At 37.3% G+C, this 22860-nt stretch overlaps 3 protein-coding genes across 4 annotated transcripts; all 3 read left to right on the top strand.

The window, feature by feature from the left end:
- Nucleotides 1-2190: 2190 nt before the first annotated feature.
- On the top strand, nucleotides 2191-7806 carry tmem33 (transmembrane protein 33). Its single transcript, XM_061047652.1, has 8 exons — nucleotides 2191-2307; nucleotides 3349-3416; nucleotides 4605-4699; nucleotides 4798-4985; nucleotides 5452-5519; nucleotides 5670-5803; nucleotides 6119-6202; nucleotides 6698-7806. Exons 2-8 carry the CDS (start codon nucleotides 3369-3371, stop codon nucleotides 6825-6827), a joined length of 747 nt encoding a protein of 248 aa, XP_060903635.1. The 5' UTR covers nucleotides 2191-2307; nucleotides 3349-3368; the 3' UTR covers nucleotides 6828-7806.
- A 1118-nt stretch (nucleotides 7807-8924) lies between these two features.
- Nucleotides 8925-16416, top strand: bbs7 (Bardet-Biedl syndrome 7). Its single transcript, XM_061047651.1, has 19 exons — nucleotides 8925-9391; nucleotides 9978-10043; nucleotides 10167-10229; nucleotides 10444-10619; nucleotides 10732-10918; nucleotides 11024-11096; nucleotides 11179-11286; nucleotides 11864-11994; nucleotides 12509-12593; nucleotides 12790-12892; nucleotides 13026-13218; nucleotides 13323-13397; nucleotides 13498-13566; nucleotides 13747-13886; nucleotides 14657-14821; nucleotides 15019-15128; nucleotides 15236-15339; nucleotides 15502-15625; nucleotides 15798-16416. Exons 1-19 carry the CDS (start codon nucleotides 9350-9352, stop codon nucleotides 15929-15931), a joined length of 2148 nt encoding a protein of 715 aa, XP_060903634.1. The 5' UTR covers nucleotides 8925-9349; the 3' UTR covers nucleotides 15932-16416.
- Nucleotides 16417-18131: 1715 nt separating this feature from the next.
- ccna2 (cyclin A2) lies at nucleotides 18132-22331 on the top strand. 2 transcript variants are annotated; one of them, XM_061047650.1, is made up of 9 exons: nucleotides 18132-18167; nucleotides 18479-18746; nucleotides 20038-20299; nucleotides 20426-20532; nucleotides 20693-20916; nucleotides 21006-21210; nucleotides 21349-21462; nucleotides 21602-21735; nucleotides 21827-22331. In XM_061047650.1, exons 2-9 carry the CDS (start codon nucleotides 18522-18524, stop codon nucleotides 21876-21878), a joined length of 1323 nt encoding a protein of 440 aa, XP_060903633.1. In that variant the 5' UTR covers nucleotides 18132-18167; nucleotides 18479-18521; the 3' UTR covers nucleotides 21879-22331. The 2 variants fall into 2 exon arrangements, with proteins under 2 accessions (XP_060903633.1, XP_060903632.1); XM_061047649.1 differs by lacking the exon at nucleotides 18132-18167 and having other exon boundaries at nucleotides 18275-18746.
- The last annotated feature ends 529 nt before the right edge of the window (nucleotides 22332-22860 follow it).

The following is a 22860-nucleotide window of genomic DNA, read 5'->3' as shown; positions in this document are numbered from 1 at the left end:
TTAAAGCTAAAATAATTATCCAACACAGGCTACAGGCCATTCTGCAGGAGCATGGATAGTCTGGTCCAGCGCGCCCTCTTGTGGCAGAGTTTCAAATCGCTTTTAAATAACTGAAAAAAAATCAGCAGCTCATTCGGATAAAAGCGGAAATGTTTAATAAATATTATTTTACATAACAGAAAAACTCCTGGTCCTCGTGTGAGGAATTTCTGTATAACGGGTTGAACGGTATGGTAGCTTTATGACTATTCTTGGTCCAGAATGTGGGCTTTAACCTTTGCGCATGCGCACTGTATTTTTTCTTTTTGGGTTGAGTTTCCTTAGATAGGATGCCCAATAAACTTTTAGCATGAATATAAAGAGGCAAATCGAAACACAAATTAGCAAAAGTTTACATCTAGCTTACTATTATAGTGAATTAAGTGAGGAAAAATAAATGTTTATATCTCTATCTTTAATCAACACCGTGAACAATTTACAATTTTATCTCAATTTAACAACAAACTCCCAGAAAACTGCAGGTCTGCTGAAACTCTCAGCTCTTTTAAATCGAGGTTGAAGACACACCTGTTTACAGCTGCCTTTAACTAAACAATTTTAAACTCTGCACTGTAACTTTTACGCTTATTAAATAATTATTTTTATATTCTATTTCTTTATTTTACTTCAAATTATTTAAATTAATTTCATTTTAATGATTTTAATTTTATTTCAACAAATTTTCAGATTTAATATGTGATTGTGTAAGTGATTATTACATTTTCTATTTTAATGTTTTTTCTTTCCTCTGTCATGATGCTTTTTGATGTCTTGAGTGGAGCACTTTGAATTGCCTTGTTGTTGAAATGTGCTACATAAATAAACGTGCCTTGCCAATGCCTGTGTGTAAAGGACACAATTTTAACTGAGTTGCATAGATGTAGCTTACAGGAGGGTCCAAAGAAGGTTTGAATACATAGCTGACATCAAAGTTACTCATGTACCTGCTTATTCTTATTTACGAATCTATCTCAGGTCTACTTCGTTAAAACTTCTCCTACATCAGTCAGAAGAGTAGACTATAGAAACTTATCATCTTCGGTCTCAAGATTATTTTCTTACTTGTCTGTATGAACTGAACTAGGAAAAAAGGGTGTTAAAGTTTGCTCGATGATTTTAAGTGGATGTTGAATTACGCATCTGGCTGTAGATGTTCTGCCTCATATCTTTATTTATTTATTTATTTATTTATCTATTTATCTATTTATCTATTTATCTATTTATCTATTTATCTATTTATCTATCTATTTATTTATTTATTATCGATGATTTATTGATCTTGACAAATATTTGCTATTTTATTTTTTACATCATGTCTTTCAATGTATTCATGTGTCTTATGTTATGTTTGAAAGCTAGTTGATTGTCGCAGAGACTTTGTTTCCTGTACTGCAGCCTGTCTTGATCAGAGCATTCTTTAAAAAATATATTTTTAATGTCAATTCGTTTTTCTCAATGAGTTTTTCAGTGCAGTGGTGGTTCTAGACCACTTTTTCTGAGGGGGCCAAACTGGGGCCAATTGTTTTGTCAGAGGGGAACATTAAACCCAGGTGAAAAATAGACAAAGATGATCGCTTTAAAAAATATATATTATGTCAAATAATAGCGCACATCATTAAATACCATGATTTATATTTGTTTCAGTAAAAGTATTTAATACTAGATTGTGAGTCCGGTTGTTGAGTCAAATACTGTGTTATTAGGGGGGCTCTTCCTTTTGGAGGGGTGGCCACAGGGGGGTCCAAGATCAGTGTTACATGGGCACTGGCCCCTGTTGGCCCCTGCCTAGAACCACCCATGCGTCTTGACCAGAGTATTCTTTAAAAAAAGATTTTTAATCTCAATGAGTTTTTCTCAATGAGTTTTTCAGTGTGATTGGGTTAAAAATTGGTTAAAATGTATCAATGTAATTATATGTATGTTTTTTTTTAATAACAATAACCCAATAATCTCTTTATCTTTATATAACAATTATTCCTACACAGTGTGTATTTAACTGTAATTTATGGCCATTTCATCATATTAGGTATTTTTTGCAAATTTAACTTAATTTGCATGTTTATCTTCACCAGAATGAAATTGGCAGGCTTTATTGCATTTTATTGTTTTTACCACTAGAAGGCAGTGTGGCTCAGCAAACGTGATTCTAAACTATCGCGAGAGGAATTTCCCGTCTTGCCTCGGAAGGTCAGCTGATCATTCACTTCAGTGATTCAGTGTAGGGACTCCAGCAGCCTGTCACCGACATAGATCGACGCTGTAGCACTGGTAAGCTGTGTACCTTAAACTAACATATATTGTCATCAACCAGGACTATTAATATATATATAATACGAGCTCCTTTTAAACAGCCGGGGCCGCCAACGAGAGACAGCGTAACCTAGGTGACAAAAAAATCACGAGCTAGCCGAAAAGCTAACGTTAGCAGAGGGTTTAGCTCGCATGCTAGTAACGATGGTAACAGAATATTCTAGAGCCACCTGGTTTTACATTAGCATCACTAAAACAACCAGCAGAGGTGTTCCCTGATTATTTACCCATGAGGGTGCAGACTGTTTATACTCAGTAAGCAGTACAGCGTTTTGTGTTTGTCACATAAACTGTAAATAAGATAAATATAGTCGGTAATGGTCAAGTCATAACGAAGCTAAGATGCTAACTGAGCTAATGCTGCAGCAACATTACAAATGCAACCTTTTCTTTTTCATTCTTGTGTCAATCCTCCAAATAAGATAATAAACTTATAGGTACATTATTTCACTTTTAAATCCCCCCCTGTGATGTATAATCAGCATGTTGTACACCAGCAGCAGTCTTTATTACATTAATACTATAAAATAATAAAATAAAAACAGTTTATCAAGTTGTTTATATGTATGGAAAATCATTGGATTGTAAATATCAAATATAGTATCATAAATATTGTATATATAGAGAGATTATAAGGAACACAGGAAGTTAGTTTAATTTAATAAATATAAATTATTGACATGTGGAAAATGATTAAATAAGTTTTATAAGATATACTTTATTCATCCCAGCAGGGACATTTAGTTGTTCCAGCAGCCAGCATACATGCATACACACAACACAACACATATATACATACAAACACACAACACAACACATATATACAAACATATCCCACCCATACAAAAAAACATGAGCCCACAATACAGTTTGATATATGATATATGCAACTCAGGCTAAAGTTTAAAAGTTTAAATGTCTCCAAAAACTACTTTGTACTAGCACTTTGTTATTCTTGTCTAGTCAGTTTGCTTCATGATGTAATTTTCCTCCCCTTAGAGTAATCTACGCTCCCAAAGATGGCTGACACAAACACACAGAGTCCCCCTCCCCAGCTGGGGCCTGTGGTAAGTCTACTTGAACTGTTCAGTCAGTGACCCGCACACTTACACCCTTCAACTATTTGTCACCTTGTAAGTGAGCATACTCTGCTGATTCTACATACAAAGACCCTCGTCACATGTAGTACTACTCAGCCTGCAAAGAACGCGTGTGTAGTGTCTTCTCTAGCTCTGGAGGGAGATTTGTAAAGTGTCAAATGGTGGAGAGATACGCTCTGGCTACAGAAAAAATGAAGTCGGAAACAGTTTGATCATAGATAAAACACCAACTTTCTGAAGGGTGTGTTATTTATTTAAAATAAGGTAATTCTCTTTTCATATGGTGCAGGTGTTTCCTTGTTTGTGTCCATTGTTTAAAAGTACACTGGCTCATTTATCTGTAAGAAATATGCTTTAATGTTTTGCATCAACAAAGCACAGCTCTTATTGACTGAGTTGTTGACCAAAAAGGAATTAAACTGCAACTACTTTGATAATTGCGACGGACATTTTCAAGCATGAATGGCAAATGTACAAATGCCACATGTTTCCATTGTTACAATTTGATGGTATTCTTTGTCATCTGATAATAAATTAAATTTGTTTTAGTTTTTCTGAAGTTGGTCTGACATTAAAGCCATTTAAAGACGTCACTTTGGACTCGGGGATCTTGCTGCATTTTCCAACATTTCTGACAGGCATTAAGAACAAAATATTTGATTGTGAAATAGTTGGCAAAACAATCTCTAGTTGCAGCCCTTATTTGTTAGAATTTAGTTTCGGGATTATGGTACATTTTTATCGTCTTTATTCCTTTCCTCAGGCTCTGTATTTAAACTAGTCAGGATCAGGAGGATAACAAGATGTCCTCACTCAGGCAATGTTGCATGAAACATCTTTTATGAGATACAGCTGCTTCTTGTCTCCTGACTTTTGATGAGTGTGCTAGATCTACTGGCAGATCAAATTAAGTTGTTTTTTTAGTTTGGCCTGTGTATCCTGACTGTTGAGATGACTTGAAGGTCAGTCTCAGTGGGTGAGAGAGAAGATGAAGATGTTCAGTACTTTGTTTAAAAATATAGCAAAGTAAAATGTCTACATCTTTTGCCCATGATGTTATAATATGTGATGGAGCCACTTCAACACCTATTGTTTAATTTCCTTGAACTTAATTTTCCTAAAATTCTAAATCTATCTTTTTTTTTTCTTCCACAGCAATTTTTAATGAGTAGCAAGCTTGAAACTGCAATGTGGCTCTCACGTCTCTTCACAGTCTACTGCTCCGTAATGTTTATTCTTCCAATATTGGGGTGAGTTTACTCTGTGACGCTAAACAGCTGTCACCCTCCCATAATTTGTTCCCGACCAAACAGATGTCAGAACACTTGTTACTGCTTGTGTATTTCAGACCCTATGCAGCAGCTAACTTCTATCAGCGAGCCTTGTTAGCGAACGCCCTCACCAGTGCCCTTCGCCTGCATCAAAGGCTGCCTCGCTTTCAGCTGAGCAGAGCCTTCCTGGCCCAGGCTCTTCAGGAGGACAGCTGCCATTACCTGCTGTACTCACTCATCCTGGTCAACTCCCACCCCATCACAAGTATCCTTTCATCTAAAAACATCCATCAAGGACAACTGGATAGTTCTCTGCATTACTTTTTTTTATCTTACTTTAAAGGATTAGTTTGTTTTCTCTTTTAATGCATACATTCACTTTTTAATTCAATGCAACACGTCCATACTCTTAAATCTACCTGTCTCTATTAACAGGCACGTTTTTCACAAACTGCTTATATCCTCCGACAACTCTTCATGTTTAGTTTCTGTGCTGTTTGTGTCTTTTTTTATTTAACGGCTGCGCTCTGAATATTCAGTCATTAGAATAAGTATCACATGAAAGCGCATGATGTTCTGCACTTGGGCTTTATAAAACAAATACTCCAGTATAACCAAACCCCATGAAATGTTGATCATGTATCTCTGTATGCCACCCTGCTACCTTCAGCTAATGAGTTTAGTATGTTTCTTTTTTTTTTTAAATGTTTATCCTTAACCCTTGTGTCCAGTGAGCATCTTCCCAGTCTTCCTCTTCTCTGTGCTTCATGCAACTACCTACACAAAGAAAGTACTTGATGTGAGTATAAGGAGAAGCAGTGTGCTTTGACTTCTAGTACGGTTGGGTAGAAATGTATTAATAGTATTTCTTGTTTATTCTGTGCCTAAATGAAACTCCCTTCAGCTCCTTGTCAGCTTCTGATCTGATTTTATTTGTCGTTCTTTGCAGTCTGTTGGCCCTAGCAGCCTGATGTTCATCAGAAATCTTCTGGATAAACTAACAGCCAATCAGCAAAACATCCTGAAGTTCATCGCGTGCAACGAGATCTTCTTGATGCCAGCCACTGTTTTCATGCTCTTCAGGTAAATGTACCTGCTGTTTTTTTATTGTATATAGATATTTTAGAGCCCTTGAGTAACTTTAAATGTATGTCCATCCATTTGTGTGCTGGGATTAGTGACACTTCATCTGACACACATTATTCTTGTATGCAAATTTTCAAGGCAATCTACAAAGACACCCAGAGGGCAGTGACTAGAGTAGATTTTGTTACGGTTGAGACTTGTGTTCACATTGTTTTGAAAAATGCAACGCCAAGAAAATCTAGCATGACACTTTGATGAATGTATAATTATGGTTAGTACATTTTCACATTTTTACATTTGTATATTTGACAGTGGCCAGGGGAGTTTGCTGCTGCCTTTCATTTACTACAGATTCCTCACTCTCCGCTACACATCCAGAAGAAACCCATACTGCCGGTAAGATGTTTAATGTTTATTTTGATCATGTTAATCACAACAAGTATGTCAGAATCACATGATCAGAGATTAAGACACCCTGAAATGTTTTTTTATTAAGACAAAAATTAAATGCCTCATCTAAACGTATGTCATGAGGCCAAATGTCTGAACCTTGACCTCACAGGAGAGCGATGTTTTCTCAGAATGCTCAACTCAACTAGCAGTGAAATTTGTAAAAAGGAACCAAAATACTTTAACAGCTGACTTCTCTTGTGTCCACAGGCACTTTTTAAAAGCTGCATTCTTTCCACTGACACTCAGTTTGCCTTTCTTGGAAACAGATCTCCTGTGATTTGTTTCACCATTATTAACTAGACATTATTAATCTAATTAAACGTATTTATTTATAGTATCTTGAGCCTAAGTAACACATTGTTCTACTATTCTAGTGAATATCTCAGAATGACCTCACTGGGCTTTCAGAGTTGAGTAATATATCTGTCTCCGTCACAGCACCTTGTTCACAGAGCTGCGAATTCTTCTGGAGCACTTCATCATGAAGCCCGCCTGCCCCGCCTTCTTCAGGAAGATGTGCCTCAGCAGTATCGCCTTCATCAGCCGTCTCGCCCCCACGGGGGTCTGATTACACGACATAAAAAACTTTTTTCTTTTATGTTTTTGTTTTTCCAGCATTTAGGATGTGACTTAAACTCTGATGGGGACAGACATTGCCATCAACAGAAGGAACTGTTTTTTGAATGTCAACTTTACAGTCTGTGCTCCGACTTCTCTGTATGTTCGAGTACAGTTGAAGAGCAGCCAGTAATGCACTGAAGTCTCTCGTTGATAATTTCTTTTCCCATCTTCTTAATGTGACCTCATTGAAGCAGTGGACACTCCTCACTCTGTTACGTTCACTGAGCGGAGCACAGCAGACATCAGCTGTGCTCCGTATGTATCGGCTGTTATTAATTATTTTTTCTTTTATGACTTTATTTATTCATGAAAATTACTTATTCTATCTTGAAACATTAACACTCTGAGATTAGTTGCTTAAATGAAAATGTGATTATGCATAATTCTATGTTCTTTTTTTAAAAATAATGAGCTCTTGCTTGGATAGATGGAAGATGGGGTTTGTTTGATGTTTCTACATTGTCCTATTTCTTTTTTTATGTGCAAAGCATCTGATGCTCTGATTTGTCTAAATGCCTAACTTTAAATGTATTCTATCAATGCCATTAACTCACTCTTTTAACAACATACACATTCTATGGAGGTATGATGTCAAAATGAGTGTTGAATTGAGAAACAAGATATCTGCTGTATTTTATAGAATATTTAAAGGTACCAGACTTTTGCTGTAGGATTTTTTTTTTTTTTAATGAGTCGCACAATGCATGTCATGTTTCTGAATGCATTCTAACCTTGTTTCTCACTTTGAATGCTGTTTTGATGATCTTTTATTAATTTGTGCTACGTAGCTTCCTTGCTTAATGCATGCTATGATCTTTTTTTTCAGCCATGTTTAATGTGTTCATTTGCCTACAAACAAACCACATTTTTATGAAAAGACAGAATGATCTCTTAATTAAACCAATAAATAAAGAAGAATTAAAAAATAAAGAATCAGAGTATCTGCCGTCCATAAAAACATGATAAAACTATTTCAGCCCTGACACATCTACGCCAAGTAGAAATTACTAATGGTTCATTTAGCATCATTTAATGAATTATAGACAGGTTTCTACTAATGTAATGCTAGAAGTAATTCACTTAACTAGTTAAGATTTTAAAGATGTTTTTAGTTGATGAATATACAGTATTATATAAAACAAGATGCCTTCATATAGGGAACCCTAGCACTCAATGGCAGCTACATTAGCTACTGCTGTAAAATGTAAGGTAGTCTAAGAACAACTGCTCAGCTGTAATGTCTATTATACTGACATTTTTTAACAATTAGCTTTACCTCACTAATGGTTTGTGTCCCTACATGTGTGCAAATAGTGAAAACAACAAATTAAAGACTTAATACGAGTAGATACAGTGAAGTTTGACAACTGCTTTACCTTGGCCTGTTCACTAATATACATTGAATTATGTCTACATGTCCAACTATCACACAGAAAATTCCTTTAAGGACCAATATGTATGATATCTACTGAATTAAATCATAAAATAAACATTAGACATTAAGGAAACATGCTATGTTGAAGTGCTGGCGTCTCTGACAACATTGCAGCAGAATCAAAGCATTTAACTGCATGAGCATGTAGATAGATAGATGACATGAAACATTTGTTACAAATTAAACCACAAAACCGACGCCCCCCCCCCTCCCATACATATATATTAACCCGAAAAAATATTTAAAGAATACCCCTAGATGAATCAAAACTTAAACTGTGCAATTAAAAATAGACTTATACAAGAAATGTACATAACCCGTGCAGGGATAAAAAAAATATATGTGCAATTTAAACAAGAACCTATAAACAGTTGAGGGAAAAAATCTGTAATTAGACCTGAATATAAAATACAGATGTGTACCTTAATATTTACAGTCTATGTTGTGTACCTAATGAAGGTATGTAACTACATAACCAGATGGCATTCTAGACTTACTGCAGACAACCAATCAGCGCACAGTTTCAAATTCTGTCGTTTCATTCCATCCAATGGGGGCGCAGCTTGTTACGATTGTCGAGCGTTGCCATTGGCGACGAGCACTGCGTCCGTGTAGTTTTGAAGCGTTGCACAGAACCTTCACGTCTCACACTCGCGTTAAACAGGTTTTTGTTTAGTTCCGTTTTACATATAAAAACAACAAACACGGGCAGCGTATGCTTCCGGTGTCGTGGAGGTTGTAGAGTAGATTTTTATAAATAAATGTTAACCGAAGTTGACAGTTGACGTGGGAATAAATCGTGTTAGCCAATTAGCTTGCTAGCTAACGTTAGCACGTCAGGCTAATCTCCTTTGCTGGTTAATCTCTTTTCATCTTTCGTATCGTTTTGTAGCTCTGGTGGAAATGTTAACAATAAACTGTGAATAGCAGAAGGTAAAGGTGGTCTACAGCTGGAGATTTAGAGTCGGATAACTTACCTGGAAGGTTTGTTTCTTACTTTTATTACCCTTAAGAAAGGACAACCTGAAGAAAGAATGAAGATGGACATCCAGCTAAACCGAGTCGATTATATTCAGGTAACATCCTTTCTAACTCAGTATTTATTTATTTATTATTTTAGGATTCTTTTATTATGAAATTTCATTTTAAACTCCTGTATAATCTGGGCTTTTCACTCAAACACCTGTTAGTACTCACTTTTAATAACACTAATCAACAAACTAACAACACTACTTCAGAAGGTCAACACTTTTTGTTTTATTATTATTATTATTTTATTTATTTATTTTAATTTTATTTATTTTATTATTATTATTATTATTTTTATTTTTATTTTTTATATTCATGTCTAATTACAGATTTTTCCCTCAACTGTTTAAAGGTTCTTGCTTTAAATTGTACATTTCTTGATTAAGTCTATTTTTTAATTGCACAGTTTAGGTTTGATTCATCTAGGGGTATTCTTTAAATCTTTTTTTCAGGTTAATATATATGCATGGGGAGGGGGGCGTCGGTTTTGCGGTTTAATTTGTAACAAATGTTTCATGTCATGTACGTCTTTGTAACCTGCTACTGGATGCTTTGAATTTCCCTCTGAATCAATAAAGTATCTATCTATCTATCTATCTATCTATCTATCTAATCCATGTTTCCTCCTCATAGGTTGGTGTGACTTCACAGAAAACCATGAAGCTGCTTCCAGCATTGGGGAAAAAGGCAACACAAAAGGTATTTTAACCTCAAGCAACAACAATGTCTGTGTAACCACCAACAGATTTACTTGAGTTGTTCTTTAATTAAGGTGTTGAATCTTACAGTAACATCACTTTGGTTGTCTTCTTTTCGTTTCAGGTTGCTATCGCTGATCATGATGGTATACTGACATGTTTTGGGATGAAGAAAGGAGAAGCAGTGGTGAGTGTCCCGGTTAAGACTTTTCTTTCCTTGTCACACAAGAAGCAGAGTAGGGTTTTCAGGCACAACAACTTCACCAGCTTCTTTATTAAGCCGGCAAGCCGAAACGAGTGGGTCTAATGTAGTTTTTTTTTTTTCCTTTTCACACAGCCGGTTGCTATAAAATGGGATGCATTTTACTTTTTATTGTGAGGAATCTATATCTCTGTTTCAGCCTGTGTTCAAAACACTGCCAGGCCAGAAAATATCCAGAATGGACCTTGGAGGAGCGGCAGGAACTCCACAGGAGAAGATCTTTGTGTGTTCTGGTTCTCAGGTCCGAGGATTTACCAAGAAAGGCAAACAGTTTCTCACATTTGAAGCCAACCTAACTGAGAGCATTAACGCCATGTAGGAACCAAACTTTTCCTTTTTGATTGACTTACACTGATTTATTGCCACATTCACAATCGTTATTTTATTTTTTATTTTTTTACAATTAAGTGTTTGTTTGTTTTTTCAGGCATGTTGCAGGAGCAGATCTTTTTGTGTGTGCAAGTTACATCTACAACCACTACTGTGACTGCAAGGACCAGGACTACTACCTCTCTGGAGACAAGATCAATGATATCACATGTTTGTCCTCTGAGAACCTGACTCGCATTGTCCCAGTCCTGGCATGCCAAGATCGAGTTCTTAGAGTCCTGCAGGTACATCAAGTTAATATTGAACGCTTAGATTTTACAAGAATATGTTTTTCTGCCTTAAAATAATTTAACAAGATTTGTTCATCTGTTCTTTTTTTTATTCTGCAGGGATCTGAGCTTGCCTATGACATCGAAGTCCCTGGTCCTCCATCCGTCTTGGAACTGTACAACAAAGAAGAAGGCAAGTTGACCTCATGATTTGCTGGATACCAGAACAGTTAAACCTGAGATTGCTTTCTACAGATGTCAATATTTCTGCACAGGAGACGAAGTCCTCTATGGAACTACGGATGGCAAAATAGGATTGGTCCAGATTGGTGAGCGTTCGGCTGCGACCAAATGGGAGGTCGACAATGACAAAAAGAAAGGAGGTATGTTTTAATGACATCACCAGGCTTTTGAATGTTTTAGCCAATAGAATACAAACCACTGACTTGTCAAAATAATAATCCCACTGTGTAGGAAATGACTTTGCAGGAAGTTAAGAATAGGTCTCTGCATCTTCACTGGTTGTTCAATTCGATTGCGATTATCCCGTCAACGATTCGATTGATTCAATATTATAATGCATCATGATGGGTTGCATTCTCAATTTTTCTATTTTACTGCACATGGTTACTTTTTCATCGATGAAGAAAAGCAGTCAGATACAAATTAAACTCCCTTTTTTATCATCTAGAAAGCGCTTTAGAAATCATTGTCAACTAAACCAAAATAAATAAATTATAAAGGTCAAGCCAAGGACGGAAAAGCAATGCATTTCACAATAATTGATTATTTTCTGTCACGGCATCAATGCCAAGTCATCCACATTGAGTTTCGTCGTAGAAACTATTCATTTCAACACCCTTAGTTATGAATGCAAAAAAAATAACATCTTGTTTTGCAAACTGTTCACTGTTTTAATAAGTATCCAACATCCTGATTGTTTCACTTTTCTCCCTTCAGGAATCTTGTGCATTGACACTTATGACATTATCGGAGATGGAGTGAACGACATCCTGGTGGGCAGGGACGATGGGACAGTAGAGGTCTTTGGTTTTGAAAGCACCAATGAGCCCACATTACGCTTTGAGCATGTGAGTCTATGCACCTCACAACTCATCAAATGTTGAGAAATGTACTCACTCCAATTTGTAGTTTTCCAATGCTGAGGAAAACTTTGTCTGCTCAGATTTTAAGTTATTACGTTGTAATGTTTAGGTTAAGTTTTTATCTTTGTCGGGTATCATACAGAAATACAAAGCTGTATGCAAACTCTTCAACTTAACTTAAACTGTTGGTTTGTCAATCACTTTTTAATACCACCACCTGTTTTATTAAGTCTTTCTAATAATCAAAGGGTAAAATAGCTTACATTTTTAATCACTTCAAATCCAAATCACAGTCAAATCCAGTGTATAAGACACTTTTAATATCTATTTTCTCATGTTAAATGTAAGCTAGCTCATATGTACTGGTGTGATTTATATTCTGGATTTTACAGCAGTTTTATTTTTCACTGGCCTTCCATTAGACGCCCAAGTATGTTGACTGGTACATAGTTGATACAGATCATTGATGGCTTAAGTTTGATGTCTTTCCTGATTTCAGGTGTTGTCAGAGAGCGTGACCTCTATCCAGGGCGGCTGTGTAGGGAAGGAGTTGTATGATGAAGTCTTGACTGCAACTTATACAGGTTAGATTAAAACAAGAAAAACACACACTTAACCTAAATGTTCCCAAATGTTGACTCAGAAAGCAAAATGTGTCTGTGTTCATTTTCTAAAGAGGGACACAGTGATTTCCTGCACTTTCTCTTCTCATGTTACAAAATGAAGTAGTATATCTGGAATGTAGAGCATATTGGGAATTACTGTCACTACCTCTACCAGGTTGGGTGACTGGTTTGACAACTGAACCCCAGAAGGCTGAAGCTGGCCCTGGAGACGAGGTCATGATGAGTAAGGAGACGCAGTCCAAAGTAGAAGCACTCAGGTACCAGAAAGATTGTGTTTTTAAATCTCATCGTTCAGTCCGTCTTGTGTCTTTTTCTTTGTTTGTGTTAGAACGTGTTAGATGAAGTACATTTCTATCAATTCTCCTGTAAAGTCATCATGTCACCTTCCAGGGCCGAGCTGGAGCAGCTGCAGGTCAAAGTCCTTCAGGGCCGTGAGCAGTACCAGCAGACCTCACAGTCCAGCACAGCGGTCTCTGCCGTTCCATTCTTCAGTATCAATGACAAGTTTACCCTCTGCCAGGACGATGCCAGCTACAGCCTGACTCTGGAGGTGCAGACTGCCATCGACAATCTGCTGCTCCAGGTTTGCCTTTTATTTATACAATCCTTATGGTTACAGCTGCTGGAGCCTACACACTCAGCTTCAGAAAATGCCAAATGTAACTTAAAAATGAAACTCCTCTGCAGAGTGACGTCCCCATAGACCTCCTGGATGTGGATAAGAACTCAGCTGTTGTCAGTTTCAGTGAGTGTGATTCAGAGGTGAGCTATAGAAACTGTTTTATTAGACAAACATTGTCTAAACATAAAAACACAAACCTGCTTCTACTCCTAAAACCGGACTCCCTTATTTTGTTTCCAGCAGCCTAATGGGAACTTCCTCCTGGCCACATACAGATGTCAGGCTAACACTACCAGACTCGAGCTCAAGGTAACACACACAATCAAAACTCTTCTTTGTGATATGAATGCGTTGATGTCACAGCCAGTACTAAGCTTTGTGTGTCTCTTATTTTTCGATTATATCGTTTTTATGTATTAGAAAACAGGCCCTACATATTTTACACTGCAGAATAAAAATGTGTTTTAACCACATTAACTTGTTTCATAGGTGAGGTCCATTGAGGGACAGTTTGGGACCCTGCAGGCTTACATCACCCCCAGACTGCAACCCAAGACATGTCAGGTCCGCAAGTACCAGATCAAACCTCTGTCCCTCCACCAGCGGACACACAGCATCGATCAGGAGAGGTTAATATTTGAATTAATTCAATCTAAACCAACCGTCACTGTGAATATACATATATGTATATATATATTATTTAATTTAAATGATAATACACGCACACTTATTTATGTAAATACTGTAATCGACATCTTAATTGATCCATCTGTCACATAACTGCATTTTACTTATCATGTTACTTCAGCATCTTTTTGCACTATTCACCACTGCACACCACTGTTTCATATTTAGTCATGTAAATATTAGTCTTTTCTTATTATCTTTATTGTTGATATTTAATGTTGTACCTGTACATAAGAGAGCACAGTTCACCAAAGTTAAATTCCTTGTGTGTGTAAGCATACCTGGACAATAAATCTGATTCTGATTCTGAATTAAACTGAATGGCTGCACACATCAGATTTGTTCAGAGAGAAATAAAAGACAGCTCAGTGTTGAGTAACAGGATACCAGAATTGTGGATTCAGGCTCCATTAGAAGCATACAAATCATTTAAAATAGTAATTGATTATTTCACTTTATTAAAGGAAAACATGTTTCAAACTAAATGGTGGGCCAAGCCAAGCTCTGTCTTTATAAAAGAATGTCAAAAGGTAGCTGAGAACTATGTTTTATCTTAGAGTACTGGTCATAAAAACTAAATTTTAATATTTTTAATGCCATATATTTTCATAGCAGTAATATAAAAACCACAACATTTGTATCAGTCTTGTTATTTTAACTGTTAAAAAATGCTGATCTGTCTTTTTTCTTTGTCTCAATGCCCTCCTTGCAGGCCCATGAACAGGCTAAGTCTGGTGGGACAGTTCAGCTTTGCGGAGATCCACTCCTGGGTGGTCTTCTGTTTGCCAGAGGTGCCGGAGAAAACACCAGCAGGAGAGAACATCGCTTTCTATTTCCATAACACTTTTCTCGGGACACAGCTTGAAGCCACCTACTGGTAAATAGGAACACAAAGTCAAACAGCTGTTCTCTGCATTATGAATAAATCTGTAAAGAGCTGTAAAGACAACTGACAATGTGTTATACAATCATCTTTAATGCTCCTCTCCGGATGTTTCCATAAATGTTTTCTTTATTGCAGGGCGGTTGTGTTATAATTGACTAAGACATCAAATGTGTTTTCTGGTCTTTTAGCAAAGGGGAAGGTCACTTCAGGTCAGACAACATCTCCACCATCTCCATACTGAGTGATGTTCTCTCTAAAGAAGCTACCAAGAGGAAAATTAATCTCAACATTTCATATGGTACATGTTTTTATTATTTCAGTATTTGCTGGTAACACTAGCTCAGGAAGCTCTCGTAAAAATAAAACATGTTGAACCGACCTTTATTGTGTTAATCAATCGTTCAGATATCGATGATGAGTCAGTGAGCCACACTCTGAAGATGATCCATCCAAAGCTCGAGTACCAGTTGCTGTTGGCGAGAAAAGTTCAGCTAATTGATGCACTTAAAGTAAGTATTGGTCTACCTTTCCATTCTGATGTTTCAGTAAACTTCCTGTTAATGAAGACTTCAAGTTCTCAGGGTTTTTTTATTTTTTTAAGAAAAGGCTTATAATGTTCATCACTCACTTTGAGCCACCGCTCTGACTTCTCTGATTACTCTGATTGGTAGGAGCTTCAGGTTCATGAGGGGAACGCTGACTTCCTAATCCCAGAGTATCGCAACATCTTGGACGAATCCGCTAATCTCCTCGAGGAGTATAAGAAGCAGCCTGCACACCTCGAGAGGCTTTATGGTAAAGGGTTTTGCACTCTTACCCTGCTAATAGAGCTGAATGTCCTTCCACATTTCAAAGTGTCGTTTGCAGATTCTTTTGTATTTATTTTGTCAATACTCTGGTCTGATAGACAAACATACAATATCAAAGAAGAGCTTGTTTCTAATATTTTGATTTCTCTTCCCTGTAGGAATGATCACGGACCTGTTCATCGACAAATTTAAGTTCAAAGGCCAAAATGTGAAAACTAAAGTGTCCTCATTGTTGGAGATACTCGATAATTACGACTTAAATTCTCTGTTAGACTTTTTCAACGAGGCATGATGAAATATAGATAAGAGGGTATTTATTTACTTGTATTTAAGCAATGTTGTCTTGTAAATATAAAAAATATATATTGTTTATTATAGCTGCAGGTATAGTAGCAGTGTCAATGCCATTCTGTCATACTGACATGTAGATAATATTTGTCCTAACTTTGGTATTTCTAATGTCTTTTAATAGCATCTAAAACGAAGATGGTGATGAATAATTCACTACAATGTTGCCAGGATAGTTAAGGGACTTCTTTAATCCCTTTTTGATCATGTTGAAAATGACAATGACCAAATATATGCCAACAAAAAGCACAAAGTTTTTGTTTGTTTGTTGCACAATATCATAGTAATGTGACTTCCCCCTGTTGAAATAAAAGTTGATGGACCAAAAAATGAATAAAAATACAACTAAGACTATGAAATTCTACAGGAGGAAAAAATGGGTTTGATACTAAAATGTAGGGTAAAGTTTTGAATAAAATAAAACTATTGAACCAATTCTATTTTTCCACAATGACTGCATCCCGGAAAAACAAAAAACATGATGTAATTTCCATATTTCCATTTTTTCTTCTGAATATTTTCCTTGACTGACTGAAGGGACTCTTAAGTTTAAAAGAGAATAGGTGGAGCACTGTAATAAAAGCAAAAACCACTAGTGCAACTTCATTCATTTACCTAATGTTTAGGTACTTTAGTACAAGAGGGATTTCCATTTTACACTGCACAACACTTTTTTCACCATATTTTGGAGGGAAAAATTAACTCCTGTTATACACTTAATTGACAGAAATGGTTCAATTTATTAAATATGATGCAGTACTTAATATTGAACACACCAACAGTGCATAGGTGCATCTGAACTATACAAGTGGAAAACTACACCAGTGTTAATGCATCAGTATAAATCCCCCACTTATCATCTAATATAAGCATCAGTATGGGCTGCAAAATAAGCAGTTTGATGATAAAACTTGTGCACTTGGAAGGAACTTCAGCCAAAATAAAGGAGCTGAAATCTCCTACAAAAGATATCAAAGTGGGGTTTTAGTCTTTTAAACGGAATAACCACGCGCAGTTATTAACACATAAAATCTAACATAGGAACGAACTAAATAACATTTGTAGTTTAAAGATCAACATATGTTTGGTCTAAGTCAGTGGTGTCCAAACTTTTTTTCTTGCGGGCCAAAATTGTCGTGTTAGAATCGCTCGCGGGCCACAGGTTTTGTTTTTTAAAATATAGTTGAAAAAATAGTAAGGCTTTGTAGATCAGAATCAAAAGGCTCGCTAAAGAAACCCTTTAATAAAAGGAAATCAAATATTTTGATTTCTTTGTTCTACTTTATTTGTTTTTTTCTCAGAATCAAGCCTGTAACGTGGTTCATTTTTTTGGAAAAGCTTTCTGCATTTAGCTCAGGTCATTAAATGGTTAAACAACAGTTTAAGTTTGCAAAAACTTTGCTTAACTTTTTTTTCATAGTTTACTAAAAAATGTGGAAAATAGTAAAAGCTGTAGATTTAAAAAAAAAACAACAACATGTTACTGAACATTTTCTAGTTTAGGAATATTGTTCAGCCCTTGTTAACATGAAAAATAAAAATAAGATAATGTGCCAATCTTAATCAAAATCTTCTGATTCTTCATTTGATTGATTGATTGATTGATTGATTAAATTTATTTCAAACATATCAAATAAAATCAAACAAATACAAAACAAAATGAAAAGCACGAAAATAACAATAAACAAAAAACTATTTTCAAATTATTTCACAAATAAAGAAAAAGCAAATTACATATATTCAATTGATATGCCTGAAAAGGAGTAGGAAGAAGTATTAAACTTATTTAATCCTTTTCCACAGCTCAATAATTAATATTTATGAAATTATATTAACTTCCTGTGTTCCTTATAATCTCTCTATATACAATCTGCTTTACTATATTTAAGTCACGGGCCGCAAAAAAATCTCCTCAAGAGCCGCAAATGGCCCTCGGGCCGCACTTTGCCCACCCTTTGGTCTTTGTACGACGTTTTGCTTTCCCCCCCAATGTGTCAAACAAACCGGTTTCGAATTTACAATCAGGCCAACATTGTGCTCTTTCGGCTTCCGTTTGCTCGTGATGTCACGGACCGACTCGCACGGTGATTGGTTGATTTCAATCATCGCGGGCTACTTGAACTGAGAGAGGAGCGACATCTCTTACATGTTTCTGGGTGAGAGAACTGAGGGCTCAGCAGGTTGGTGGACTCGAAACTGAACACAATGGCGACTTGAAACGCGTTTTTTTTAAACAAGTTGAAGATATTTTTACTCACAACTGTGCGTTTTGTTTTTGTTTTTATCTGCGCTTGTTGTTCTGAGTGTCGTTGCCATCTCAACAGCTTAGATTAGACTGCGCTATTTCACCTTCCTCTGCAACCTAGCAGCTAATGCTACCCTCCATTTAAACCCTCCATAGTTGATCTTTTTTTTTTTTTTACAACTATTTAACCTTTTCTCTCCAGCCCAGGAGCACATCTTGTTATTTCTTTTAAAATCAAACCTGCAGAGGCTGAACTTTTTTGTTTCGAGGGGGGGAAATCATCATCATCATGTCGGGAGCTAACAGGGGACAGACAGGCGCGGCTACTGAGAATCACAACCAAGAAAACATGATGTCAAGACTGAGAGGCTCTCTTAAACCCCGAGCTGCTGCTGCAAACGAAAACCAAGAAAACCTTCCACCTAAAGCAGCAGCAGCAGCCACCAGAACCGTACTGGGAGCCCTGCAGAACAACCAGAGGAGCAAACAGCAGAACCAGCGCGGCACCAAACAGGTCAGTGTGTGTGTGTGTGTGTGATGCTACATCTTTAGCTCTCCTAGCTGCAGCTAAGTCAAGATGGGGTTTCCATTGTACGTTTTTGGAGGCAACACGTCCTGCACGTAAACCATTAACTACTTTCTTGTTATTAATATGCAGTTTTTTAAAACTCTCCCTGCGAAGTTAAAAGTTGTGTTTAAGTGCAGACTTGTCTGTCGTTTAGGTTGTCCGCCATTTTACCATAGCATTTGGGTTTGCACTCTGATGCACTTTTGTTTGCTTCAACTTGTAGTTTTCCCACACATATGATGTAAGAAGAGTTTGTTCTGCCGTAAGATATTACACAGAATCACTTTGTGCTCTCACATCTTATTGTAAAGTCAATAAATCGTGCAGGAGGGGATTAGGGCGTTTATTTAATTTGCTCTAGTATTAACAAAACAAACTGTTGACGCTGCACACAAACTACTACTTTTTTCTTAAAGTTATTATTGTGTTACTTTTGTCTTCATGTTCTCCTCATATATAAGGGTTATAATGCTGCAAAGACAACCACCTCTCCCATATGTTAAATCTTCACTCTGCTGCTACACACCCTGTCATGTAAAAATGAAGATTTCAGTAAAACCTGCTCTGACGCAGTTTTAGTGAGTTAAACTTGTAGTTTTCCCACAATAATGATGTAAGAGTTTCTTCTGCCTTAAGATATTACATAGAATCATTCTGTGCTCGCATCTTATTGTAAAGTCCATAAATCGTGCAGGAGGGGATTAAGGTGTTTATTTAATTTGCATAAATGTTCTAGTATTAAAACACAAACTCTTGAATCTGCACACAAATTACTACTTTTTTCATGATAAATTGGATTTATATAGTGCTTTTCTAAATACTCAAAGACGCTTTGACAGGTAAGAACAATACAAAATAGAAATAGTGTCAAGGGAAGAGGATGAGAGTCAGTGGTTGTAGGCGGTGATGAAAAGATGAGTTTTTAGGGCTTTCTTGTAGGAAGTGAGTGTGGGGGAGTCTCTGATGTTTTTGGGGAGAGAGTGAAATTGCATTACTTGCACTAGTGTAGGATAGATAATACTTATTAGAGGGGAAATTCACGCGTTGCAGCAGCACAGACAAGTAAGCTCAATATACATTAAACAGAATAGATGAGATAAATAAAAATAGGGGGTACATAATGAAGTTAACTACGCAGGAGTGACACATTGTCTTAATGTTCTCCTCATTGAAGGGTTATAATGCTGCCATTCTCTAAAGACTACCACCTCATGTGAAATCTTCACTCTGCTTCTAGGATTCCTCACAGAACCTGTCATGTAAAGAAGATTTCAGTAAAAGCTGCTCCGAGAAGCCCTCCTCCAAGCTGCCCGCTTTCCAGATCCACGTGGACGAGCCCGATGGCGCCGCCGCCAAAAAGAAGCAGCCCGTGGCGGACGCTGTCAAAGCGGCCAAGTCCATCACCGAGGAGTCTCCCCTCGCTATTAACAATGCTGTGGCACGGCTCCGACAGCCCCTGGCCACCATCGATCTCCCATCGGCAATGGATGTCAGCTTCGGTGGGTTTAAAAATGAATTCACTATCTCAACATTTTTTAACGCATCCTGTCTGACAGGTAATGTGTCGCTTTTGCTTTCAAGTGAGATTCTTAACCTGTGAAATGTTAACGTTTGTCTGTGTTCAGACTCTCCCATGGACATGTCTGTGGTCGAGGGGGAGGAGAAAACAATCGATGTCAACGAGGTGCCAGAATATGCTGCTGAAATCCACACGTACCTGAGGGAGATGGAGGTGAGACATCTGGGGAAATGCTACTCCCCCCCCCCCCCCCCCCCCCCTTCAACTTTATGCATAAACTTAAATCTAATTCACAGATTTTCTACCTGTGTCTTATTACTCCTGAGGCCTTTCTAATGAGTTCCTGTAGTAACACACTTGCATTGCTTCTAAGGTAAAAACCAGACCTAAAGCAGGCTACATGAAGAAGCAGCCTGACATCACAAACAGCATGAGGGCCATCCTGGTCGACTGGCTGGTCGAGGTCGGAGAAGAGTACAAGCTCCAGAGCGAGACGCTTTACCTGGCTGTGAACTACATTGACCGATTCCTCTCCTCCATGTCTGTTCTGAGGGGGAAGCTTCAGCTGGTTGGGACTGCCGCCATGCTGTTGGCTTCGTAAGTATATTCATTTTTTATGTCTTGTGTTTGAAGAATAACATGCGTGATGTTGACTCCTTGTGATCTAACTTGACTCTTTAATGCAGGAAATTTGAAGAAATCTACCCGCCCGAGGTGGCAGAGTTTGTTTACATCACAGACGACACCTACACAAAGAAGCAAGTGTTAAGAATGGAGCATCTGGTGCTGAAAGTGCTCTCCTTTGATCTGGCTGCACCGACCATCAACCAGTTTCTCACCCACTACTTCCTCCATCAGTCTGTTAGCAAACAGGTGGAAAGCCTGGCAATGGTGAGCTTGCTGCAAATATTATAATAATTTAGAATTATTTAAATTATACTTCTGGAAAACTATTAGCTCAATCACAGCAACTCTGATATGTTCATGTATTTACAAGATTGGCTTTAACTGTGTTTTTTATTTCTTCAGTACCTCAGTGAGCTCAGTTTGGTGGACTCAGATCCCTTCCTGAAGTACCTGCCATCTCAGACTGCAGCTGCAGCTTACGCCCTGGCAAACAGCACAGTGTCTGGTGGCTCATGGGTAAATACTAAATGCCAAACTTGTCTTATCTAATTTTTGTTTTCAGACAAGTGTCTTGGCAAACCTAAAGATTAAAATTCAAAGTCTTAACTTTTGATATTTGCAAACACAAGTGTAATTCCAGTTTTCTCCTCCTCAGCCAAAGTCTTTGATAGAGATGAGCGGCTACTCCTTAGAAGATCTGATGCCATGCGTCGAGGATCTGCACCGACTTTACCTCAATGCTGCTCAACATGCCCAGCAGTCAGTTCGGGAGAAGTACAAGGGTGCCAAGTAAGTGTGCCACTAATAAACCTGCTCTTCAGACAAGTTTCAATAAATTCAAACTTCATATTTTTGATTTTAACACTTTTCTGTTTCCCAGGTACTGCGAAGTTTCCCTCATCGATGCTCCAGCTAAATTGCAGCTTAACTGACTCCTCCCCCTCCCCCTGTCCATGTAGAGTTGTTCCCCTGTCAGTCTTGTGTATTTTTTCTTTTTTTAATGATGTGTGCCACAATTTTATGTCTTGGCCTGCTCTTCTCGGAGTAGAGTCAGATGTTTAGAGTTTTAATGGTATTTTTATACATGCATTCTTACCAGACGCCACAAAGTTTTGGTTAATCAAGCAGTTTTAATAGTTTGACTTTTAAAACAGACAAAATATATTTAGGTCACCGCTGTTTGAACATCCTGCTTTGAGCTACTATGTCCAAGTGTAGCTTGATCTGAGCAGTAAGTGTTGATTACCTATTGGCCTCATGGGATGGCAATTAAAGTGTATTTTGTCTGTCATGGAGTCAGCTGTCTCATTACATAGGTGTCTTAAAGGACATCTTCTGCACTGTAAGATATGGCTCTTGTAAATAAAAACTCATTTAAAGTAAGACTTAATGTCTACATGTTTATGGTCACAAAGGACTCATGGGGGCAGCAGAGGACCGGCTTTGGATCTAAACACGTTTCAGCAGATGCATGGGGACCGAGAAACATTAATTTATATTAAGTGGTTTCATGTCTGAATACTTGGCTGTGCAAAAACATTCTAACTTGCAGAAAGGATAAAAAAAGACATTTTCATTATTAAATCTAATGATTTATTGATCTATGGGACAAAGCTGTTTGTGCACGTCTTTCGGGAGGCTTTAAAACTAATTGAGGCTGAATATTAAAGGTGAAGATTTTCTCAAAGGGTAAAGTACGATGGTTTAAATCCCTGGCTACTCAAATGTGGTCCTCAATGTTGGAACAGAACGCTGTACTCTAAAATGCCTTTTAGAAAAGCAAGAAATGTTGAGCTTTTAAAGAGAATTCCAATGTGAAAGTAGAGATTTTGAGTACAATTCACTTAGCAGATGCTTTTATCCAAAGTGACGTACAACACAAGGATCTAGGAAAAAAAGGCAACAATGTCAGTA

Source organism: Labrus mixtus, chromosome 10 (assembly GCF_963584025.1).
Source record: "Labrus mixtus chromosome 10, fLabMix1.1, whole genome shotgun sequence".
In the NCBI taxonomy this organism is placed as follows: domain Eukaryota; kingdom Metazoa; phylum Chordata; class Actinopteri; order Labriformes; family Labridae; genus Labrus; species Labrus mixtus.
This window is presented reverse-complemented; position numbering and strand designations above follow the sequence as displayed.

Excerpts from the sequence above, each read along its gene's own strand:
- bbs7 (XM_061047651.1), top strand. The coding sequence starts at position 9,350 with ATGAAGATGGACATCCAGCTAAACCGAGTCGATTATATTCAG. Across the intron at positions 9,392-9,977 it reads ACCGAGTCGATTATATTCAG|GTTGGTGTGACTTCACAGAA; the intron begins GTAACATCCTTT and ends TCCTCCTCATAG. Across the intron at positions 12,594-12,789 it reads CTTGACTGCAACTTATACAG|GTTGGGTGACTGGTTTGACA; the intron begins GTTAGATTAAAA and ends TACCTCTACCAG.
- ccna2 (XM_061047650.1), top strand. The coding sequence starts at position 18,522 with ATGTCGGGAGCTAACAGGGGACAGACAGGCGCGGCTACTGAGAATCAC. Across the intron at positions 20,300-20,425 it reads GGCAATGGATGTCAGCTTCG|ACTCTCCCATGGACATGTCT; the intron begins GTGGGTTTAAAA and ends GTCTGTGTTCAG. Across the intron at positions 21,736-21,826 it reads GAGAAGTACAAGGGTGCCAA|GTACTGCGAAGTTTCCCTCA; the intron begins GTAAGTGTGCCA and ends TCTGTTTCCCAG.
- tmem33 (XM_061047652.1), top strand. The coding sequence starts at position 3,369 with ATGGCTGACACAAACACACAGAGTCCCCCTCCCCAGCTGGGGCCTGTG. Across the intron at positions 5,520-5,669 it reads ACACAAAGAAAGTACTTGAT|TCTGTTGGCCCTAGCAGCCT; the intron begins GTGAGTATAAGG and ends CGTTCTTTGCAG. Across the intron at positions 6,203-6,697 it reads AGAAGAAACCCATACTGCCG|CACCTTGTTCACAGAGCTGC; the intron begins GTAAGATGTTTA and ends TCTCCGTCACAG.